Genomic DNA, 25,421 nt, shown 5'->3' with positions numbered 1-25,421 from the left:
TTAGCCGCTTTCCTCTCACCTCTCACCTCTCAAGTCTCAAACACTCCATTCTTTTTCTTTCTCATCCTCTATGGTTTATAGAGCAAGGCAGGCATGGTCGACGGTCTCTAAAATCTCTCATCTTTCTTTGAGATGTTCATTCCCTGTAATTAATTTCTCGTCGGTGTTGGAAAAATTGAAGCTGAGATGTTTTCATTCCCTGTAATCAAAACATACGTACAATGGTACTTGTAGATGAGTTTGGATGTTCTTATTTTTCTATTGTTTGGACATATTGAAGAAGGAATAAACTAGCATGAGTGTGAGGAATATTGAATTTTGACTCACTTGGGAAATCTTGCCAGGTGGACTCTATTATTTAGTTTTGCAGCCATTTTTCCACGCTTTAATTTATTTATTTTAATTTATTTTATAATCTACTATATTTCTGATAATCTACGCTTTAATCTAGTTGCAGCCTTGCGGGTAGTATTAAATCGTAGGTAATAATTAAAGACGTACAGTTTGGTTGTTGTAAATTCTCGTAATTCTCACCATATCCCAACCCATTAATTTTTGTTAATACACCGGCTACATAAAAAAAACATTAAATTGTTTTTAGAAAAAAGGCGTAACAAAAGCTCTCAACCCGTTGGGTCAATCGGAACCTGAACGCTCTAGGTCTTGAACAAGCATTTGTCAACCCGAACCCGAAAGTGACCGACCCAATAGAACCCGAACCCGAACCCGAAATTGACCGACACTGACCCGACCCGACCCGTTAGATAGGTCTAGTTCTTACCGAGTAAAATGTTCTTACGAGAGCCTTTCTCTATATATATATATAGGGGAAGGATCCGGTAAGAACACCTCCTTATGTAAGAACACTTCTTATGGTAAGAACACCTTTACACTCTCCATGTTCTAAATTTGTTCACCCATGTTCTAAATTTTCAAGCTCATGTTCTAAATTTATTCAACCATGTTCTAAATTTATTCAACGATGTTCTAAAATTGTTCAACCATGTTCTAAACTTATTCAAGCATGTTCTAAATTTATTCAAGGATGTTTTAAATTTGTTCAACCATGTTCTAAATTTACCAAGCATGTTCTAAATTAGTCCAACCATGTTCTAAATTTGTTCAACCATGTTCTAAATTTGTTCTACAATGTTCTAGATTTATTCAACAATGTTCTAAATTTTCAAGCTCATGTTCTAAATTTATTCAACCATGTTCTAAATTTATTCAACGATGTCCTAAATTTGTTCAAGCATGTTTTAATTTTATTCAACCATGTTTTAAATTTTTAAGCTCATGTTCTAAATTAATTCAACCATGTTCTAAAATTATTCAACCATGTTCTAAATTTTCAAGCTAGTGTTTTGAATTTATTTAAGCATGTTCTAATTTTATTCAACGATGTTCTAAATTTGTTCAATCATGTTCTAAGTTTATTCAAGCATGTTCTAAATTTATTCAACAATGTTCTAAATTTAGAACATGAGAACCTAGTCATCACATATACATATATACATATATAGTAGAATAATGTTAAATTGCCGCACTTACAAACAGCTCATTTGCAGCATTTTTTGGGTCGTTGCACCATTGAGGGCTGCAATTTACAATTGTCATTTGCCGCGCGAAAAGAATGCAACAAAAAAAAGTCATTTGCTGCGATTTGGTTCAAAAAATGAAGCAAATGTAAATATCAATTGCCTCATCTTTTACGCAGAAACGCGGCAAATGTAATTGAATTTTTTTTAAAAAAAATATAAATGCAGGAGCTTCACCAGAAAATAATCATTTCATATTGACAAAACCTGACAAAAAAATTGACAGAAAGCATTCGTCTCAATTTGCACTTTGTTATTTTTAATGCCTATTTATACACAAATTTACTCCAAAAAAGTGGAGTTGACATGTAAACAAAAATATAATTTATTAACTACAAGCTTGATGGATCTGAGAGTATTCACAAAGGATGGACTTCCAATTGGTGGGATTGCCCATCGGTACCATCATAAAAAAAATAGCAAGAAAAAACTAAGCATACGATAGTTATACAGTACCAAATCAAGGAAAGGCGCAAAATATAATGTGATGATTATAACAGGAGTGCAATTTAACTGAACTTACATCTGATATATCAATGCTTGCTGTGCAATAACTTCTGATTGTCAATTTTGTTGCCGAGAACGAGTATATGAATCCCAGTTAACGATGGATTTTCAAGAAGTTTATGTAGCTCACTCTGGGATACAGGGATATTATTTCTATCAGCAGCATGTACTTCGTACCTGCATTAGATAGAAAGCAGACAACTGAATGTTCTCCTAATTGGTATGATCGTATGAACATGATGACCAAATAAGTGGCTGCATATAATTTGCTGATAAGAATTAGGGAAGACTCAAAAGTCCCAGAAGATCAAACAAAGAAGTCAAGGATCCAATCAGCTACACACCTGAATCTCATTTAAGACAAAACTAAGACCCTTGATAACTGCTATGGCATATGAAGATTTTGTATTATCTCCAGAATGTGAGACCTCACTCAGTTCTTTTAACATGCTTAGGTGAGCAGCCTTTATCTCATCATCATTTCCTGGGGCTGACAGGCTTTGCAGAGTGGTCAATGCATACTCCAGTAAATTTCCCAAGTAGTTCCAACTTTTAAAACCTAAGAAAACGAAGGACGATCAACAACAAACATACAATAGTAAGTTATATGACAATAGATAGCATTGTTCCTATGATAAATGATATGTCTATGAAGCACCATGGTGTCCACAGGCTTGAAAAATTAAACTACATGTGAAAGGATATCAATATTAATCGTATCAATAATCTCATGTCGCCAGCTACAGGGAGACATCTTGCACAGTCCATCCCTAATTTCTGCCGTAAGTTTAAGAACCCAACTGAAGTCAGGCTGCTTCTGGTTCATAGATTCCAAGATACCATCCCAAAAGGCTTTCTCCATTGTCTCTTTAATTTTCACCTGCAAAACCAAATGACGGATTCAAGACTTCACATGTGAACAACGCCAATATAAGCACATGACTAATGCATCCACCAAATGGTTCTAAAGGATAGATGAACAAAAAACACCAATGCACCATGGACACACCTTAAAATCGTTCTCAGCTTCATCATCCATGTAGAGCTTGTTGGTGAACCATGACAATGTTCATGGACTATCTCATTTACCAAGAGTTCATTCTCTGTGATTGGGTAGTTGTACATCTGCACCATGTGCTTCTTGTGTTTCTCTTTCTCCATTCCTGATCAATTTTTGGTTTAAAACCTTTCAAGAATTTGCAAGTCGCATAATCATGAATGAAAGAACCAAAAGCCCCACACTTTCCCCACATTTTCCATAAGAACGAGTAAACTAAATTATTTTGGTAAAATACGAGTAAAGCTCACTGGCATCACTGACTATCGCCAATGCACAATTCATGAAATATTTAAGGCATGTGAATAAGTTATTAACAAAATTGAATTGCCCAAGGTGAAAGTGTGAAACCAGTTACCTTCTAACATCTGCAAGAAAACGACTCTAACAAAGGAACAACATCAGTACTTCCAGCTGAGAAGCTGGAAGTACCTATGTCAACACTTCTAGCAGAGGAACGACGTCAATAGAATTTCCTTCAGCAAAAGAATCAATCTCGACCCAATATCCCAAAATCTATTTGTAGAGTTTCATGAAATCCTCATAATTATGCATCTTCAAACACCTAATTCTAAACGAAAGAGATAAAAAAAACCCTAGATTAGTAGATTGTCCCTCTTTCGATTAAAAACTAAGAGCAGCCCAAATTGAGGAGAGGGAAAATGGTGTAAAATAAACGAAAACTAAACAGAAGATAACCAATTTATCTCTCCCAAACAACAAACAACCAAAATAACTTGAAATTATCTGAAAAGAAGCAAAATTTGACAGAAATTCATAATGGATTTGTTCCAAAATTAAGAATTTACATTAACAATAAACAAAATAAAAATTCTCGCTTGTGCATCCGGTGGTTGTGTTAGTACAAATTTCGACTTTTAGATTAAAGATGGATTGATAGATCTTTAGCATAATTCAAGTAGAAAAACCCTAACCTTTAGAATCAGATTATTACTTTTAGAACTTACAGCAACATCATCGAAACCAACAAGGAGAAGCAGTAACTAGCAGCGAGAAGAATGCGACAGCAGCGTGAATCTAAGGTGGAGCAACACCTGAGTTACGACGGCGAGGTTGAACTGAGAGGGTCCGCTTGTGGTTTTGCGCTAGGAGTAAAGAGTTGATTAAAAATAACAAAGGGGGAACAAATTAATAAAGGATTTTAGGAATACGGAAGATTAGAAATATACATTTAATGCTCTTTCTTACCAAAATGCGGCAATTAGAAAGTAATTTGCACCATTACTAAAATAACTAGCTTTTGAGCCCGTTTATAGAACGAACAGTTGTATAGTGGTTGTTCAGATGTCTTTTGAAGTTTTAATTAGTGAGTACCTCTGATTTTTGGTAATATATGAATAAAATAGAGGTATAATTTGAAAGTTGGAAAAATATAAAAATTATATGTTGAATAAATATAGGATGTTAAAGGGGTGGAGTGGAAGAGACTAATGAGTATATTAGACTATTAATAACTTGATGTTGAATAAGGAAAATGGAGTGGAAGAGGCATTAGAATTTAGATGTTGTAAATCATAGAAACAATAAAAAAAAAAATGATGGATGAAAGGAGAGATGCCACATGGCTTCTAATAATTAGATGACACATGGCTTCTAATAAGCTATGATGTTCCTTTTTAAATACTAGGTATAGAGGTATAGACTAGGTATAGATGAGGCAAATGAGGTGCGGCAATTCACCTTTATTCTACTAGTGTATATTCTAAAATTTCAAACTCATGTTCTAAATTAATTCAATCATGTTCTAAAATTATTCAAGCATGTTCTAAATTAATTCAAACATGTTCTAAAATTATTCAACCATGTTCCAAATTTTTAAGCTCGTGTTTTAAATTTATTCAAGCATGTTCTAATTTTATTCAACAATGTTCTAAATTTGTTCAAGCATGTTCTAAATTAATACAAGCATGTTCTAAAATTATTCAAGAATGTTCAAAATTTATCCAAGCATGTTCTAACTTTATTCAACCGTGTTTCAAAATTTATTAAAGCATGTTCTAAATTTATTAAGTATTCTAAATTTATCCAAGCATGTTCTAACTTTATTCAACCGTGTTTCAAAATTTATTCAAGCATGTTCCAAATTTATTCGTGCATGTTCTAAATTTATTAAAGCCTTATTCAACAGTGTTCAAACTTCATTCAAGCTACACGGTACAAGAAAATTTGTTGAGCTGAGAATAACATCATAAAATTTATGGCATCGTGATTAACCATTCAATAAAAAACAACATGATCGACCAGCAATACGAGGCAATTTCGACTAATTTTGAACAATAATATAACAACTATAAGTTTCTGTATTGGTATTGAAAAATGTCAGATAATATTGCATACGTAATTCAAATTGACAATTAATATCAAAATCTAGGAACTATCTTACGACAACTTCACCCCGCAAGGAATCAAGCTCTAATTAAGTAGTTAATCTGACATATCAGAAATCTAGGAACTATCTTCGGATTTCGATTATAATTTCTGATTATAATTTCATATTAGAAATCACACTCACATTGATTAACATTTCTGAATTGAGAGAACTCGATTTTAATTCCAAGTTGATTGAGAAAACGATTGAGAAATCGAGTGAAAAATCGATTAAGAAAAATCGATTGAGAAATCGGTTGAAAATTGCCGATTAAAATTGATTCTGAATTGAGAAATCGAGAAATGAGAATTGATGAATTGAAATTACCAATTTCTGGTTCGATTTAGTTTGATGTTTGCGATGTTGTTCAACTTTTGGTTCAAGTTCTAGTTCGACGACCTTCGATAAGAATTGATACGAGCGGTGGTTAGCGGAGACCGGCGATTGAAGTGATTTTGCCGATTGATGGTGGTGGCTAACTGCTAGCGGCGGCGGCAAGCTACGAACAGCGCCGATGAACTACGAGCGGCGACCAGTGAAATTATTAGAGCGCCGGCGACCAGTGAAATTATTAGAGCGCCGGCGACCAGTGAATTTGCTAAATTATTAGAGCGCCACGTAGGAAATCTAATGGTTTCGGCCAATGAAAATAAGATTTCTAATTTATTTTTGAATTAAAAAAATCGAGTGTCATGTAGATAATTAATTAGGTGCCACGTAATATGTTAATTAATTAATTACTAATATATACAACTCCATCCAAAATAAAACACTATAATAATTATAAAATAAATCTAAAATAAAATTCGTCCAAAATCAAACACTAATCTAAAATAAAATTCAATCAAAACCAAACGTCTATCCAATATTAAAGCGCCACGTGCAAAACCTAATGTTTTTAATATTTAATATTTTTTCACATACGAAATTGGATATATTAATAGTTAAATATTGCATTGGAGTTCGTGCAAATAGTAATTGTAAAGTTCTTTTTGAAACAGAGGTAGTAAATAAGAACGGAGGAAGTATAATATATATAATATAGCAGTTGATATATATAGGAGTTTTATTTTAACCTAACAATTTAATAGAATCCGTGCATCGCACGGGCTAAAATCTAGTCTAAAACGAAACTCAATCCAAAATAAAAAACTAACATAATCTAATCTAATATATATATATATATAAATATATATAAATATATATATATATAAATATATATAATATATATATATATATATATATATATATATATATATATATATATATATATATATATATATATATATATATATATATATATATATATATATATATATATATATATATATATATATATATATACATATATATAGAGGAAGGCTCTCGTGAGAACACTTCCTTACGGTGAGAACACTTTCTATAATGGTATTTTCGTAATTTTTATAAACAAATACCCTAATTTAATAAATCATCGCCGTCAATTCCTCTCTCTCCCCTCAGTTACTCTCTCTCTCTTCAATTACTCTCTCTCTCTCTTCCCTTTTCGATCGCTACTGCCGCTGATCGCCGCCGGTGATCACCGCCGCTGCTCATCTCTCACCTCTCGTTGCAGCTCGCCGCCACTCATCTCTCGCGTCTCGCCGCAGCTCGCCAATCACCACTCGCCGTTGTTGCTCATCTCTCGCCGCTTCTTCTCTCCTCTACGCAGCCGCTTCTTCTCTCCTCTACGCCGCCGCTTCTTCTCTCCTCACGCCGCTCGCCGCTCGCCGCTGCTCGCAGAAATTCGTCACCGATCACGGTGGTTGTGGTTCGCGAATCGGAGTTCGAACTCTCAGGTTTCTTTGATTCTTCGATTTAGGTTTCTTTGATTCTTCGATTCTTCAATTTCGATTTCGATTTTAAATCAATCGATTTCGTTTTTCTAAGATTCTAAATCAATTGATTTCTTTGATTCTAATATCAGTAAATTTATCCGAATTCATGTTCTAAATTAATCCGAAATTTATCCAGTTTCATGTTCTAAATTGATTTCTTTGATTCTAATATCAGTCAATTGATTGTTAGGAGGTTTCAAAATTGAATTTTAATCGGCATTCTCAATCGATTTTTGAAATTTGAATTCAACAATTAAAATCGATTTCAATTGATTTCTCAATTCCAAAAATTAAAATCGAGTTCACTTTGGTGGCTGCGAAATATAAATTTAGAACATGTTTGAATAAACTTAGAACATGCTTGAATAAATTTAGAACATGGTTGAACAAATTTAGAACATGTTTGAATAAATTTAGAACATGCTTGAATAAATTTAGAACATGCTTGAATAAATTTAGAACATGAACTTAAAAATTTAGAACATGATTGAATAATTTTAGAACATGAGCTTACAAATTTAGAACATGGTTGAACAAATTTAGAACATGGTTGAACAAATTTAGAACATGCTTGAATAAATTTAGAACATGCTTGAATAAATTTAGAACATGCTTGAATAAATTTAGAACATGAGCTTACAAATTTAGAACATGGTTGAACAAATTTAGAACATTGTTGAACAAATTTAGAACATCGTTGAATAAATTTAGAACATGCTTGAATAAATTTAGAACATGCTTGAATAAATTTAGAACATGAGCTTACAAATTTAGAACATGGTTGAATAATTTTAGAACATGCTTGAATTAATCTAGAACATGAGGTTAAAAATTTAGAACATGGTTGAATAAAATTAAAACATGCTTGAATAAATTTAGAACATGGCTGAACCAATTTAGAACATTGTTAAATAAGTTTAGAACATGGTAGAATAAATTTAGAACATGAGTTTGAAAATTTAGAACATCGTTGAATAAATTTAGAACATGTTTGAATAAATTTAGAACATGCTTGAATAAATTTAGAACATGCTTAAATAAATTTAGAACATGAGCTTACAAATTTAGAACATGGTTGAATAAAATTAAAACATGCTTGAATAAATTTAGAACATGGCTGAACCAATTTAGAATATGGTTAAATAAGTTTAGAACATGGTTGAATAAATTTAGAACATGAGTTTGAAAATTTAGAACATTGTTGAACAAATATAGAACATAGAGAGTGTAAAAGTGTTCTCACCATAAGAAGTGTTCTCACATAAGGAGGTGTTCTCACCGGATCCCTCCCCTATAGATCTATATATCTATATATATATAAATAAGACATATTTGCTGAAATATTAGAGCGCCACCTAGGATTACTATTGGTTTCGGCCAATGAAAAATAAAATTTCTAATTTATTTTTGAATTAAAAAAATCGAGTGCCATGTAGAAAATTAATTAGGTCCCACGTAGATATTTTAACTAATTCTTAATATATACAACTCCATACAAAATCAAACACTCTAATAATTAGAGAATAAATCTAATATTATATATATATATATATATATGTATATATATATATATATGTATATATATATGTATATATATATATACATATATATATACATATATATATATATATATATATATATATATATATATATATATATATATATATATATATATATATATATATATATATATATATATATATATATATAAAAGGAGGCCTATTTGCTGAACTATTAGAGCGCCACGTATGGTTACTAATGGTTTCGACCAATGAAGAATAAGATTTCTAATTTATTTTTGAATTAAAAATTTCGAATTCCACGTAGATAAATAATTATGTGCCACATAGATATTTTAATTAATTAATTAATAATATGTACAACTTCATCCAAAATCAAATACTCTAATAATTAAAATACCTAAAATAAATTTTAATCAAAAATCAAACACTAATCTAAAATAAAATTATGTCCAAAGTCAAACACTAATCCAATATTTGAGCACCACGTAGGAAATCTAATGGTTTTGGCCAATGAAAAATAAGATTTCTAAATTATTTTTGAATTAAAAAAGTCGAGTTCCACGTAGATAAATAAGTAGTTGTCACATAGATTTTTTTAATTTAATTAATTACTAATATATACAATTCCAAAATCAAATACTCTAATAATTAATAAAAAAAAATCAAAAATTCAATTCAATTCAAAATCAAACACTAATCTAATCTAATATATAAAATATAACAGTTGTAATATGAGCTTTATTTTAACTTAAAAATTTAATGAAATCCGTGCAACGCACGGGCTAAAATCTAGTCTAAAATAAAATTCATCCAAAATAAAACACTAACTAAAAACTAAATTTCATCCAAAATTAAACATTAATCTAAAAAAACTTCAATCCAAAATCAAACATTTATCAAATATTAGAGCACCACGTAGAAAATCTAATGTTTTCGGCCAATGAAAAATAAGATTTCAAAATTATTTTTGAATAAAAAAAAGTCGAGTGCCACGTAGGTAAATAATTAGGTACCACGAGTATATATTTTTATTAATTACTAGATTTTAGCCCGTGCGATGCACGGATTCTATTAAATTGTTTTGTTTAAATAAAAATCCTATGTATATACCACTTTTATATATTAAATTAGATTAGTTTTTGATTTTGCATTGAATTTCATTTTAGATTTTATTTATTTATTATGAGAGTGTTTTTTTTGGATGAAATTGTATATGCGTAACATTAATAATTAATTAATCAAAAATATCTACGTGACACTTAATCATTTCTTTACGTGGCACTCGACTCCTTTAATTCAAAATTAATTTTGAAATTTTATTTTTCATTGGCCGAAACCATTAGATTTTTCTACGTGGCGCTCTAATATTGGATTAATGTTTGATTTTAAATTGAATTTTATTTATTTTATTTTAGATTATTGTTTGATTTTGGATGAATTTTATTTTAGATTTATTTTTTAATTATTAGAGTGTTTGATTTTAGATGGAGTTGTATATATTAGTAATTAATTAATTAATTAATTAAAATATCTACGTGACACCTAATTAATTATCTACGTGGCAATCGATTATTTTTTAATTATTAGAGTGTTTGATTTTCGATGGAGTTGTATATATTAATAATTAATTAATTAAAATATCTACGTGGCACCTAATTAATTATCTATGTGACACTTGGTTTTTTTAATTCAAAAAGAAATTAGAAATCTTATTTTTCATTGGCCGAAACCATTAGTAATCCTAGGTGGCGCTTTAATCTTTCAGCAAATATGCCTCCTTTATATATGTAACTAGTGTTTGGCCCGGGCGATGCTCTGGTTGCTACTTTGAATAATTAAATTTTGAGATTTTTCGTCAGATCTATATGTTTGACCAAAATACATGTAGTCCATGCATAAAAGTGAAAAGATTCATTAAATTCATCAACTACACATGTACACCACGTACTCATTTATCATGCGAAGTAATTTTTCAATTAGATTATCTTATAATTCGTTTAATTTATTTTCTAATGGAGCTAAGTGATTCAAATTAATAAACACCAAATTACATGCCGGTCATTTATATAGTTGATGCTTATGAGACTTATGATATCATGTTTAATTCATGGTTTTCCTAATGTTTTAATTGTTATTTTCATTCCAATATAGTCCATAGGAAATAACAGGTAACATAAAGATTTAGTTGTTTTAGACTTTATGTTTACGTGCATTTATAAATTAATGTGCATGAATAAACAACAATTAGTGGTTGGTTAAGATGGTAATGAGAGTTATTCTCCAAATTGGAGGTCTTGTGTTCGAGCCTTATTGTATCGATTTTTTTATTGTCAATAACATTACATATCCTTGGTGAGTGAATGACGTGGCGTAAGTAGGAGAGTTCTACGTGACACATTAAACTTTATTCACAACGCCTTTTAATATATTAGTATAGATATTAGATTAGATTTACTAATATTACGCATATACAACTTCATCCGAAGTCAAACACTCTAATAATTAAAAAATAAATCTAAAATGAAATTTAATACAAAATCAAAAACTAATCTAATATAATATATAAAATATACTCCCTCCGTATTTATTTAAGGAATACACTTGCCTTTTCCGGTCGTATTTATTTAAGAGATACACTTGCCATTTTTAGTAACTTATCAACCCCACCATCTAATTAAATAATAAATAATACATCTAATTTACCCTATAACCCACCATCCTATTAAACAAATAATTTCATAACCCCACCCCCACTTTCCACCCCCAAAATGCCATGGCCCCCCTTATTTACTTATTAAAATATCTACCTAATCCCACTTGCTTTATTATTTCATTTCATTCAATTCTTCTTCTTAATCCCCGTGCCCGGCCAAGTGTGTTATTTTAACTTAATAAAGTAATAGAATCCGTGCATCACACAAATTAAAATCTAATATATAAAATATATGTAAAAATTGTATTTTAACTTAATAATTTAATAAAATTCGTACACTGCACGTACTACAATCTAGTATCAACTAAAGTACTAAACCGAACATAACCTCCCACCTTCAAAACTAAAACGAAAATAATAATAATTCAGAAGCTCATTACAGTACAAGTTTCCAACTAACTTTTTTTCCCAGAAAAGAAAAAGGTAAAGAAAACCAACACACAAACTCAATTCATCCCTCTCCCTCTCCCTCTCTTCTTTTGCACGGCCGCCGGTGACATCGCCGCATCTACACTCATCTTTCTTCCGCCTTCTTCGTGATTTCTCAAAGGTTGTTTCTTGTTAAATAGATTTGTATTCTTCGTTGCCTTTTTGTTTGATCCTTCTATTCGATGATTCGGTGATTTATGGCCTGATTTTGATGAATAATTAGTTGCATGCTGAGTATTTGGGGGGGCTATTATGGCTTACATCGATCTATTTTGGTTACTTCGGGTTTCAATTTTTCTTGTTATTGTAGTGATTTTATTTTTGTAAATTAGGGTTTCAGAGCTTCATTGATGATTGATTGGTTATCTTGAAGATTATCATTAAGCATTATAATAATATTCGCGAGATTTTGAGAAATCGGTAAATTTTCATTAATTGATCAATTTGAGTATTTGGTATTAAGTACTCAGCGTTATAATGTGATTCGTAAGATTCTGAGGAAATTATCAAAAAATCATTCGTTGATCATTCATCATTCGAGTTTTTGGTATTAAGTATTATAATGTGATTCGTAAGATTTGAGGAAATTATAAAAAAAATCGTTCATTAATAATTTGAATATTTAGTACTCCCTCCCTATTTTTTTAAGAGATACACTTGGCCGGGCACGGGTATTAAGAAGAATAATTGAATGAAATAAAATAATAAAGCAAGTGGGGTTGAATAGATATTTTAATAATTAAACATGTGGGGACCATGTCATTTTGGTGGGTGGAGGATGGGGTGAGTTTATGAAATTATTTGTTTAATAGGATGGTGGGTGATAGGTATATTAGATGTATTATTTAATTAAATGGTGGGGTTGATAAGTTACTAAAAATGGCAAGTGTATCTCTTAAATAAATACGGCCGAAAAAGGCAAGTGTATCCCTTAAATAAATACGGAGGGAGTATGAAGTATTATTATGTGATTTGCAATATTTTAAGGAAATTATCAAAATTCATTTGTTGCTCATTTAAGTATTTGGTGAGTGCATGTTGGGTTGGTGTTCCATATCAGTGGAATGAATACTGGGTTGTTCTTGTTTTGTTAAGTACTTTCTTTGTCGACTCATTAATTCGAAAATGATAAATGTCAAAGTTATATTAATAGTTTTCCTTTATCTTTCTTGTGCTGTATTGGCTATTAAATTTTTGGTATTATTTGGAGAATATTGACGAAAAAGGAGTTACTGTTTGTTGTTGTCCTTTTTGATCACTTTGTGCCTGTGAGGGCATGTCAACTTACCTGTTGCATCTCGTAAAGCAAGTTTCTTATTGCATTTTCTCTATCATTTCATGTCCGAAACTCCGAACTGTGCAATTTTCCTTTTGAGTGGTATAAAAGGATTTATTCTCATTAAATTGTGTTTTGTGGTTGGGCAGATAACATGTCGTACGGACGAACTTATCAACCTCAAGGAGGTACAATGTATGAACAGCGTTGGCCATCCTTTCCCAGAAACCATGACAACAGCAGCGTTTTTAACAGTGATGATTATTTGCACTACAACAGATATAACCTTTATGGTAGTAGGCATGACTTTAACTACAATGCCTTAGGAAACTGTAGAGAACGAGCGCTGAGAGAAAATAACTCAAGACCTAATGGCTCATCATCTTTTAAGAGGAGAAAAATATCTGAGAGTGCTTGGGGAAATGATGGGGATTTTTATTTCCAACCAAATATGAAGAGTGTTGCTGCTTTCATCCCCTCAAATGACGGTACTATTTTTCCTACTATAGCTGCACCTAGTACAAGTGCTCATTGTTATACATCGGGTAAACGTGGACGGTCGGATCTGGAAGATGAAGATTGCACGGTTCTTATGTCTAGGGAGGATATTGAGAGGTGTTCCCCTTCAAGAAAAGATGGGATTGATGCATTACATGAAACACGACTGAGGTACTCGTATTGCGCCTTCCTTCAGAACCTTGGGATGCGGCTCGATATGTAAGTTTGACCCTTGGCTACTGGTTTTCTAATAACTGAGCAGTGTAGCACAATTCTGACTCAAGCTGAGCTTTTGTTATTTCTCTCTGTTTCCTGTTGCAATTCAGCTGCTAAATTTTATCAACTTTCCCTGATTTGTTATCAAGTGCTTTGCTTTCTTGACCCATTTAACTATTTTACTACTGGATATTGTAGGCCTCAAACGACAATAGGCACTGCAATGGTTTTATGCCACCGCTTTTTCATCCGACGATCACATGCCAGCCATGATAGATTTGTAAGTTACTTCAATGCCTTGTTATATCCATTGGGGTAGCTCTCTTGAAAGTAATGTTTGTCACTTTTTAATGTCAAGTAGCATATACGAATTACGAAGTAGTATTTTTACTAGTACTAATTTGATGGTTAAGGTAGCTTATGCAAGAATCAGTTCAGTGTACACTAAGTCCCTTCATGCTGGTGTATAACTGTATATCTATGCAGTTGGAAAATAATCCTTCCATCCCTTATTGTTTGCTGCATTCATTGTGCTGGTGGACCTGGTGGTGATATTGGGGGGGGGGGGGAGATACGACTGTAAATTGTCACTAATGTATATAAAAAGTAGTAGGGGTTTTGTGTTGATGTGTATCGTTTTAGCATTAACAAATATTTTATTAATATGTAATTTAAAGATATAAATGGTTGAAGGTGTGCGGTGTGCATTTGGAAACTGTGAGTACTTGTGGGTTTTTTTGCTAATTGGAAAGAAAAGAGTGAATTTTTGCACAATGTTACTACTCCTTTTTATTCGCGTTTATGTCAGTCATTCAAGTTTACCAGGTTCTGTGGAACTATGCTGCTTGTGGAATTTCAAGTTGTATATGCATGTTGGCATTTATCAAAGGACAATGCATAATTAAGAGTTTTATTTGGGGGGTGGAGTAGGGTAATTATTTTTAAACAGTAAACTTGTAAAGTTGTGAAGTCAATGTCATTTTTAAACGGTAAACTGATAAAAGCTTTGTGGCACTTGGCAATGGGGGATGATCTTGTTTCACCCTCTTCTTTAGTATTTTTAAAATTGTGCTTTAAAGTTAATATACTGATTTCTCTTGTAGTTGATTGCTACTGCTACACTCTTCCTTGCTGCAAAGTCTGAAGAGACGGCTCGCCCTTTGAATGATGTGGTGAAGGCATCTTGTGAAATTCTGCACAAGCAGGATCTTACCATTTTGTCGTACATGCTCCCTACTGTGAGTATACTGTCCTTTGTTCTTAGTATATTACTGGACGTGGCCGCCTCCTGATATTTGCTGTAGGATGCTTAACTGTAACATCTTCCTTGAAAATAAAGATGGGCATTTGGCCAATTGCATAATGTGTGATGGACCTGATGGTTGTTATTCTGGTTCCCAATCATCCTACTAATGATGCTTCTTTCAAGCTTAATATGAGTGCTAAGAATGTAGGCTGATGACAATGTCAGTTTTCTGTTGATTACAAGTATGGTTGGAATAAGTGACAGCTTAATATGAGAGCTTAATGTAAAGTATATATGTTGGTTGAATTCATGTTTTTAATATGATATGACTCCCTGGAACTTGTGTATGTGCTTTTTGGATTGTTACTTACGTGGGCAGTCCTTTATTTTTGTTGACTGTACTTAAACATCTAATGTAAAGTTAAGCTTTCTGTTTCATTCTCTATTAGCTCCACCAAATGCTTCCGTAGTTCAGAATCAACTCCTTAAATCTGACTGTTGATCTCTTTTTTTTAACATTGATGATCTGATCATTACTTTTGTTGGTTTGAGCTCTTGCACAATGTTCCTTTAATTTATACATCTCTCTTGTAAACATATGTATCGAGATGTTCTATTGTTATTTTATCTACTGTCCTAATGTCTAGTTTACTTTGCTGTCATCTTATAAACTGCTCCTTTTTTCCATTTTAGTTGCTTGTATATTAATACATACTCCCTCCGTCCCGAAATACTCGCACCGGTTTGACCGGCACATAGTTTAAGGCAATTTAATGAACTTATTATTTAATTAGGTGGTAGTTGATATTGGGTATTTTTTAATATAGTTAGTGGGAAATGTGTCAACTTTTTGAGGGTGGTGGGGGGTGGGGGTGATTTTTTTAATGTTTTTTAGGTGTTAGGGATACAAGTGGGACCTTAGATAAGTGAGAGAAACAATATAAAATTAGAAAAAATATGCCTTTTATAGAAACGTTGCAAGTATTCCGGATTTCTGGGAGGGCTTTATAAGGAAAGCGGTGCAAGTATTCCGAGACGGAGGGAGTAATTAGTAAAATTTACATGTATGCATGAATAAGTTTTTTGAGGGCTGTCACACGAACAATCATACATACACAATTATATTGTAAGGAAACATTGATGAACGACCAATAATAGGTTCGTGGAATTTTTTACCCTTTTTTGGTGATATGACTAGCGGTCAAAGGGAGGAGTGGAGTGGGGTTAATTAGGTGGTGGTGACTTGGTTAGGGAGGTTAAAAGTTAATGAAGGGGGTCTGGGTTGGGTAAGGATTCATTAGGATTATTAATGTGATGGTTGGATTTAAGTACACAATTATAGATTAAAGGTTTTATTTTAACACCCTTACTAAGGATTGAGGGGTAAAAAGTCTGAGGCCCTTCTTGGGGGCTTAGTTTTAAAAGGCGCGAGGCGCACCAAGGCACAAAAGTCCGTGGAGCCTAGGCGCAAGGCGAAGGCGCGCGCCTTTCGTACTCAAGGTGCCAATTTTTTTTAACTTTGTTTGGTCTATTTTAAAATAAAATCAAAAGTAATACTTGTTGCCACAAGGAACAAAATAGTAATTACAACAAAATCAAAAGCCTTTTTAGGGAAAAAACCGAACAAAAAGGGGACTAAGGAAGGTTCGAGTAACTTTTTAGCCACTCGTTATTCATTTCGATTCTCAAAAGAAGAGCGCCACACCTTACATTAAACAGTTTAAAATAGAAAAGGAGGAGTTTGCATGACCTGCTGCTGAAAGAGACAAGGAAAAGATGGAAAATTTTACGGTTTTCTCTCTCTTTTCAAAATAGTAAATTCTAACTGTTAGGGAACCATTAAAGTCATGTGGTTTTGGCCTTTTTTAAAAAAATTACTTGTCAATAATCAGGGCCTTACACTATAAGGCGCGTAATGCGCTGCGCCTTTAGCCCGGGAAAAAGGCGCAAATGCGCGCGCCTTTTGGAGGGTGCTTGAGCTTGTCATGGCTAGGCGCCAAGACCTTTGCCTTGAGCCTAGGTGTGCCTAGGCGCACCCAAGGCACGCTTTTTAAAACTAAGCTTGGGGGGGAGAGGGGGGGGGGGAGGGGAGGAGGATGGTCAAGTGGACTTTATTACTGCTATGTTTGGCTTGGTTTTAAAATGTCATGCATTTTATCCCAAGTCATTGATGGATTTTGCATCTCAATTGAGTATGTATTGTGTACTACATTTTCCTTGGCCTTGATACTGTTCTGTTTTCTGGACTCTGTGATGTAGCAATATCGAGTATCCTAGACCGTTTCCACACAAATTATGCAATGATGATTTTCTTGATTATATTTTTTCACAATGCAGGATTGGTTTGAGAAATACCGGGAGCGGATTATTGGGGCTGAGCAGTTGGTTCTAACTACCTTGAACTTTGAGCTCAGTGTACAACATCCTTTTGAGACTTTGACATCCATCCTTAACAAGTTAGGTGTTTCACAGACACATTTGATGGACCTGGCATTAAACTTGGCCAGTGAAGGGTAAGTTTATTAATCCTATTATACTCCTCCGTTTGGCCATCTTTTTGTTTGAAGAATTGTTATGCTGCGACTTTGGAGGTGATAGGAGACAGTTCATTCTATTGCAAGGTGTTTCGAGCCTGATTGCAAAAGCTTTATTATGCTTGTCCGTTTATCGCTTATTTTCCATAATGGAGAGCTCAAGTCTAGTACCTGGATGTCATTTCCCTTGAATATCTGCTAGCTTTTGATTATTGGCATTAAATTATTCAAGATGCTAATTTGTTTCTCATGCTTTTATTTTCTTCTGATTTCTTCTTGTTTTATGAGCAGTTATTTCTACATGTTAAGGCATAGAATATTGATTATTTGGCACGGGAAACAATTGCAGGGTTGATATGCCTAGCTGGCGGATTGTGATTTGCTATGATGAAGTTATGTTTTACATCTGAAGTTGAACTGCAGTTGTGTTGTGGTTGCTTAACCTTGAAAATACCTGTCAAACTGGTGTTGGCTGTAGCAGATATAAATAGACTCATTCCAACATCAGTTTTAGTAGTTTTTCCAGATTTCTTGGTGACATCAAAGCTAGAAATGAAGGAGCAAAAAAGAATATTTACAATATGATTAAATATTCTTTGCTGCTATATTCTGATGAATATATAGTTTGTCAGCAACTGAACTTGATTTTTTATTTTATGGCCTTGTGGTGGTCAAAATGTGATGGAGAGGAAGGGGAGAATGCTGGAGTGTAAGGAGACGAAGGATTATATGCCTATATGGACATAAAAGCAAAACTTGCTGTGGACATAACACTTGTCTTTGTGTTAGGGTGGCACTCCTGTTTTGTGTTAATTTTGAAGGGATATAGTCAACCAAAATTTAGGGTCTTCTGGTATTGTAGCCTGTCCTACTTAACCCCGGTTTTGGAACTCTCATGTTCCGACGTTCTCACACCTTATGTTGTCCTAAAATTTTGGATGTGCTGACAGTGAAATTTTTCCTCTATGGATACTTAATAAGGAGTGAATTCCTGCACGCACTGTCTTCAGTGTCTATTCATGGAGTGGAACTTGTTCTCTGGAGTAACTTGACGCTGCAAGTCTGGTATGTCAAAACCAAAACCAAACAGTTCAAATCTCGTGCTCTGCAGCATAAAATCTTGACCTCTTGAAACAACTAGAGTTACGAAAATTCAGGTTAGTTATCCCACTATAGTAAGCATCATAATAACCAGGCATGGCTGGCCGCTGGCTTACTGCTGTATAGGTTTACTTGAGACCCGGAAAAAATTGTAGGGGAGAAACAGAGAAATTCTTGGGGGAAAAAGATGACCTGTAGCAATTGAATTGATATACTAGCCTACAACGTAAGTTTAAAACCCACGTTCTCTTTTAAGTGTTAAGGATACCTCTATTTTTGAAAGCCATTCTTCTTGAACAGACCTATTTTCCCATTATCTGGAATTTGAATCATTTTATGCATGAAGCTAAACACAAAATTGAATAAGCAATTGATTTTTTCTTAGTTTATACAAATAACTCAATGTTAGCTTTTACCTGGCAATATTAAAAAAGACCTAGTCATTTATCTTTACCACACCCCCCCCCCCCCCCCCCCCCCCACCTTCTTTGCGAAATAAGGTTTCTGCAAATTTTTCTTCTTGTCTTCTTCACAATAAAATATGATAGTTTACAAACTGCTGAAGTAGGGTTTGAACTAAGAATAGTAGATTTCTGGTCCTGTTTAAGCTTATTTATTGCATATTGTGATTGGTGAACGGCAATGCATTATCTTTGTGCTTATTTCCTTTTCCTTGGAGCCGCATATTTACATACGTGTATGTCCAGGGAGATTTGCACTGCTTCTTTATCTGTTTTTTCCGTTTTTGTTATTTGTGTTTGGTTTGAGGGGGATTGAGTGATGGTTATGACTTTAGCCATTATTTGTGATGGTGCAGATGTGTCTTTTAATTCTTGCTAAGTATCAACGTAAAGTTAAAACTGACCAATCCAATTTTTGTCACATGTATACAACCAATTATTTTGACACTAGCCTTTCTGCTCCGAAAAATAAAATATATAACTTTATGGTATTTGGGCACGGGTTTTATAATCGTTATTGAAGGTAATTTAATTAATTAGAAGGGGCACGGGTTTTATAATCATTATTGAAGGTAATTTACTTAATTGGAAGTGTGAATGACTGAATGCTAACTAGCTTACTTGGTCAAAGTCTTGAGGGGACGGTACTCAAGACCGGGATCGATTTCCGTATACATCATTTTCCCTTTGAGGAGTGAAGAATAAAAGGAGGAGAAAGTGTTAAGATAGAGGTATAAAAAAAAGGATGATGTGATGAAGAAAGAAAAGAGGAAAATAATATCTAAACCAATGACTTGTATTTCGGGGAGTAACCGAGTTTTTACCCTTTCTTATTCCGGTGTCATAATTTTTAATATTCTTGAGTTTGCATTCATAGGATTTCAATTTCCCTGCCTGCTTGAACTAAATTTGCCTCTTAGTTCTAACTGTCAAACTAAGATATATACTGGCTGCTATTAATACAAGTAGTAATGGTGAATTCTACCATAGCCATGTCTATAGAGAGCATTTAGTTTATCTGTTGCTTTGATCACCTGCATATGCCTTAAAGGATATCTTTAGTTTTAATCAATATGACTGAAACTCATGATCCTGTTATATTGTTATTATGTTCACTATATCCCATCTGGTTCTTTCTGCAATGTTGTAAGTTAAAGTCGCTAACAAACTTCAAATTGTAGAATTATATTGTTATTCTTTTGTCCCTCAACAGAAGGATTGTTTATTTTATTGTCATGTTTTGTGGCATTTTACCTGTTGAGTTGGGCATTCTGTAAGAAGGTTGGAGATTCTTATTTGCATTCTACGAATATGAAATTTGTAATAAAGTTATGTATGACTTGTCAGTTGAACTTGGGCTATCATAAGTTTCCAGAATCTGTACTCCATCTCAAACCTTAATTGCCATCTACTTTAGTGTGTCCTAGTTGCAATTTTCTACGCCATTACCGGACTTAGGTTCATGTTGTTACCGGCATGACTAGCTGCTTGTTTGTCTTACTAATATTGATCAAGTTTTCACTGAGACCGGGATATCATGCTTCATGTATGAGAACTGCGAAGATAGGTTCTAGGCTTCTGGAAAAAGAAAAAGAATATTGCTTGCTGCAAGTTTGTGTTAAATAGCATATATTATTCTTCATGGGTTATTTCCATTGTGTTGACAGGAAAGGTCTTTTATACGATTCCTTAAATATTTCTCTTGAGTCTGTGTTCATTGCCATGTTATAACAATTCCTTAAATATTTCTTTTGTATTGCATGTGAATATGTGATATCATAGTCTGCTTTCATAATAATATTCTGTTACCCCTCACTTATATAGTTATATGCTGGCCTAAATACAGGAGAAATAACTTTTATTCTCTTCTGTAGATAAATGCCTTTAATAATAATATCAAACTAAGTGATGCACCACCTTCTATCAACTGCAGGAGTTCTAAAGAACTTGTGTATTAAGACATGGTATTATGTACTATTGCCATCATAGATGTCTTTGGCAGTTTGTTCATATGTTATGACTTATGAGCCTTGGATCTTAAGTTGTGCCAATGAAATGCCAAGCCTGCGACTTAGCTTGAGATAAAGGCTCTTAATTGAATCGGGGATAGGTTACTGGGAAGAACTACAACATCTTATATTGCCTTGCAAAAAGTTGGTAATTGCGTAGTGCTTAAAAATTAGCAAGAAAAGGAATATAGTTATGTTCTATTGTTCTTTTTTTAATTTATTATTGTTAAATGTTACTACTTCGTATATCTTTCTTGAATGCTATATATGCGCAATTCTAAACAACTTTAACCAGGTTTTAAGCAGCGAAATTTACAAAAGTACATATGTATTAGACATAAGGAGCGTTTAAGGTGATCAGTTGCACGAAAATATATATATATATATATATATATATATATATATATATATATATATATATAGCATTCAAGATCTGTTGAAGGCTGAATGTTCTAGGTGCTAGGGGTAATTTGGCGCGATGGTCAAGTGTCTACTTGCTATCCGCTAGGTCACGGGTTTGATCCTTGGAAACAACCTCTTTATGAAAATAAGGGTAGGGCTGTGTACGTTTGGACTTTCCCAAGACCTGGCCGCTAAATAGCGTGAGCCTTGTGCATTGGGTATGACCTCTTGAATCTCCTCATTTTGGTACCAGCATACTATTTTGGGGAATAATATGACTGAAATTTGAACACTTGACGAAATCCTTCAAGCAATGTTCCTAATTCTGTGACGCTCTCACATTTTGTTATGATAATGGTCACTTGGATTGCTTCAAATTTGGCCGAAAGGGAAACTTAGATATTCCTAGTGAAGAATTTCCATGTAGTCTGGGATCCATACCCAAATTTTGATACTTGATTTGAGTCCAAGCATCATACTGAATGTGCGTAGAAAGAGCAAAAAATGGTTGTCTGGAATCTCACCTTGTAAATTAGTATGCAGTCTTCGCACAATTTCTTGCCAAATTTCTCCAGACATGATGGTGTTGTACCATCAGCTGCCAGAATATAGCTGTTAGATTCAAAATATCACCACGGCTAAGGGACTGTGTAGCTTATACCTAAGGTGTGAATGGTTGCTTCAATTCTGTTTTAAGAACTGAAAAGCAACTAGCTATATGAATCATTGGGAAGAGGTGGCTGAACTTTCTAAAAGGTTGGCCGCGTGTGGATACCTTTTATTTCCTCTGTGTTTCTCCATCTGAATGTTTTGAGATGCTGGACTTCAAATACGCACGTGGGAACAAAGCTACAATTAGAACTTCCTTGGAAGTTGGTATGAACACTTTATGGTTGTGAAGTGCTTCTGTAGTATTCGTAATCTTTTCAGCAGTTCACCAGAAGCGTCCAGCTAGGTTGCTGGTTAAATTTTGGTAAGGAAACATGTCTTGGTCTGTTCTTTATTGCAACCTAGTTGGAATCAATATTACTTTTCTGCTGTTTCCACCCTCTTCTTTTCTTCTGGTGTTTTTGGCCTTTATATAGATGTAGTTTGTTCTAATGTGATGATATGCCAGGCTTCTGGAGGTATTTCTGAATTTCTGCCGAAAATATCGTTTTTGCTGTGTTCTTTGGGTGTCCCTTCATCCTGGACGGGCGCCTGCCACCCTCCAACAATTTTTTTGATGATATCAATTTTTTTGCAGGTTTCGGAGCTCACTGTGGCTTCAGTTTAAACCCCATCAAATTGCTGCAGGTGTAGCATATCTCGCTGCCAAGATGCTGAATATGAACTTTGACTCCGTCAACATTTGGCGGGAATTTCAGACACCACCAGCTGTTCTTGAAGGTAGGTGTATTATGTACAGTAATATACAGTACTCCGTATTATGTATCATTTACTGACTTGCCTTTTTTCTTTTCTTTTTGTTTTTCTTTTATGGAGAGTTATATGTAGTGACCTAGTAGTTTGGACCTTTTTATATATGGTGGACAGATTATGTTTTTTGATTCCCGTGGTGCCCTTAAACTGTTTCATGGACCTTACAATTTTTTTGTTTTGGATAAACTGGATAACTTTCATCTAGCAAAACCCCTCCAACACATTCAATTTCCTCTACAGAAGGCTCACTAAACTTTTCTGTTTTCCTGACTCAAATTGTTTTCTTCGTTGGTCTTTAGTTCTTTAAGATGACTTCAATAACATTTAAGGGATTTAAAGGAATAAAAGGGTATAAGGATTCCATTTATATATTTGAACCAACTTTAGTAATTACTCCCTCTGTCCCTTAATACTCGACCTGTTTTGACTTTTTGCACTATTCACATAATTCACTTTGACCCTATTTTATTTCTACTATATGAAAACAAATGTTAGTATATTATATATTGCTGGCTTCATCTTAATATATATTTTCAAAATATAATATTTTTATAATTTGTAGTTAAAGAAATTGGTGGTCAAAGTTGTGCATTGGCAAGCGTGTCCGGTCAAAACAGGTCGAATATTAAGGGACGGAGGGAGTAGTACTAAAGGTAACAGAGAGATGATTCCTGGGGTGGTCAACATGACACTCTACAAGGAAACTATTTGAATCTGCAATATAAAAATGTCCATAATATGTAGGTTTCTAAGGTAAGAAATTTAAAATGATCCTTGAACGGTTTCCCAATCAAGATCATTCTTTATGAGATGTTTGCTCAGTACGACAAAACAAACTTAGCTATGATTTGAGATGAGTGACGGGAACAAATTCTGTTGATAATTAGTGACAAAGAAACTAATGTGTTACTATATTGTCTGTGTTAAATTGTGTGATTTGTCTCACTTAATACCTTTGTCCTTCTGAATTAGGACAGAATAAGCCATATGCATATTTTGTTTTCCTCTGTTTCAACATTGATTAATTTATTATTTTATTGCCATCCAAGTGATTGTAGATCTCTTATTTTACTCGTGATGATTTGAAGTAATGTACTTTGTATTTGGTAGGGCACTATAGCCCATCTAATGTCTGCAATCTGAAATGATCAGTATTTTCCGATGACTAATTGTTTTTGACTTCTTAGCTACTTCAGCTTTAGATTTTAGCTCCTTCATCAAGTGTTTTCTCCCATGCCAATTATTTCTTGAAAGAAGTCTCGTCAGAGTCTTCACCACAATATTAGCCTTAATCTTGATCTGTCGTGAATAGCTTCATGAGTTCTTGTTTGTTTGATGGTTTGTTGTCATACCAGCATTTCGCAAAGTGTTGTGTTCTGTTCTGATGTCTGATTATCTTTTGTGAATATCTTGGCTTCCTTTGCATGTAGATTACTTCTACTAGTTCCTTTTTCTTATCGTTATATTTTGGTGTGATTACTGTCTATTCGCAGATGTAGCGCAGCAGTTGATTGAGCTATTCCAGAACTAACAGCTTCTACATGCAAGTTCTGGCTATGTATGCTTGTATCAACAAATATGATCAATTTACTGGCGCAGTGTTAGTGCTTCAATTTAACAACTGGAGCTGCTGATTCTGATGAGTTAGTAGGAAGTGTACTTAATATTTAGATGTACATTACATATTTTACGTTGTAGGGCACATACCTTGTGCCTGCAGGGAAGGGTGGTTCTTTAGTTGGACTTGTAACATTCGCAGATGTTTAGTATGGTGTTTCCCGTGAACCTGGTTGTGAAGATTTTAATTTGTTTTGTGATTGTGAGAAAATTAATGAGCTCTCTATTACTATACTTTTATCTGTTTTCCCCGTGAACCTTTGTTGATGTTTTACACAGTTCTTCGGCTAATGCACACATTTTAAAGGTATGTAAGATTTTTGGTTTATGTACTAGGTAGTCTCTGCTAAATGCTAGTGCACACAGTTCTGCCAATCAAAGTCGAATACCTAAATTTTTGTAAGATTTTTGGTTTAGGTACTAGGTAGCCTCTGCTATTGTCACATGATTTTTTTTTCCGGCATGCTGTGATGTACTCCCTCCGTCCCAGAATACTTGAAACGCTTTCCTTATCGGGCCGTCCCGGATTACTTGAAACGCTTCTAAAAATGGAAACTTTACATAATA

The 25,421-nt window shown here is 33.6% G+C and overlaps 1 protein-coding gene and 1 long non-coding RNA gene across 8 annotated transcripts; one reads left to right on the top strand and one right to left on the bottom strand.

Moving 5' to 3' along the window:
- Window positions 1-1,567: 1,567 nt before the first annotated feature.
- On the bottom strand, window positions 1,568-4,306 carry LOC110791395 (uncharacterized). 6 transcript variants are annotated; one of them, XR_008931456.1, is made up of 5 exons: window positions 4,131-4,306; window positions 3,115-3,268; window positions 2,450-2,985; window positions 2,122-2,282; window positions 1,568-1,805 (listed from the first exon to the last, which is right to left on the bottom strand). It is a non-coding gene; the product is annotated as an uncharacterized lncRNA (long non-coding RNA). The 6 variants fall into 6 exon arrangements; XR_008931455.1 differs by lacking the exon at window positions 1,568-1,805 and adding an exon at window positions 3,521-3,733 and having other exon boundaries at window positions 1,908-2,282; window positions 4,118-4,306; XR_008931453.1 differs by lacking the exon at window positions 1,568-1,805 and adding an exon at window positions 3,521-3,733 and having other exon boundaries at window positions 1,908-2,282.
- A 7,687-nt stretch (window positions 4,307-11,993) lies between these two features.
- On the top strand, window positions 11,994-25,088 carry LOC110791400 (cyclin-T1-4). Of its 2 annotated transcripts, none has more exons than XM_021996141.2 (7): window positions 11,994-12,193; window positions 13,498-14,065; window positions 14,261-14,342; window positions 15,166-15,300; window positions 17,646-17,821; window positions 23,062-23,204; window positions 24,731-25,088. In XM_021996141.2, exons 2-7 carry the CDS (start codon window positions 13,503-13,505, stop codon window positions 24,766-24,768), a joined length of 1,137 nt encoding a protein of 378 aa, XP_021851833.1. In that variant the 5' UTR covers window positions 11,994-12,193; window positions 13,498-13,502; the 3' UTR covers window positions 24,769-25,088. The 2 variants fall into 2 exon arrangements, 1 of the variants encoding a protein (XP_021851833.1); XR_008930245.1 differs by lacking the exon at window positions 24,731-25,088 and adding an exon at window positions 18,192-22,788 and having other exon boundaries at window positions 12,000-12,193; window positions 23,062-23,199.
- The last annotated feature ends 333 nt before the right edge of the window (window positions 25,089-25,421 follow it).

This window comes from Spinacia oleracea, chromosome 3 (genome assembly GCF_020520425.1).
Source record: "Spinacia oleracea cultivar Varoflay chromosome 3, BTI_SOV_V1, whole genome shotgun sequence".
NCBI classification, from domain to species: Eukaryota; Viridiplantae; Streptophyta; class Magnoliopsida; order Caryophyllales; family Amaranthaceae; genus Spinacia; species Spinacia oleracea.
The sequence above is the reverse complement of the archived record's forward strand: the minus strand, read 5'-3'. Positions and strand labels throughout refer to the sequence as shown.

Bases quoted from the DNA above. Each gene is read 5' to 3' on its own strand.
- LOC110791400 (XM_021996141.2), top strand. From the start codon at position 13,503: ATGTCGTACGGACGAACTTATCAACCTCAAGGAGGTACAATGTATGAA. The intron at 14,343-15,165 runs GTAAGTTACTTC...TTTCTCTTGTAG, and splicing joins ATGCCAGCCATGATAGATTT to TTGATTGCTACTGCTACACT. The intron at 17,822-23,061 runs GTAAGTTTATTA...ATTTTTTTGCAG, and splicing joins TTAAACTTGGCCAGTGAAGG to GTTTCGGAGCTCACTGTGGC.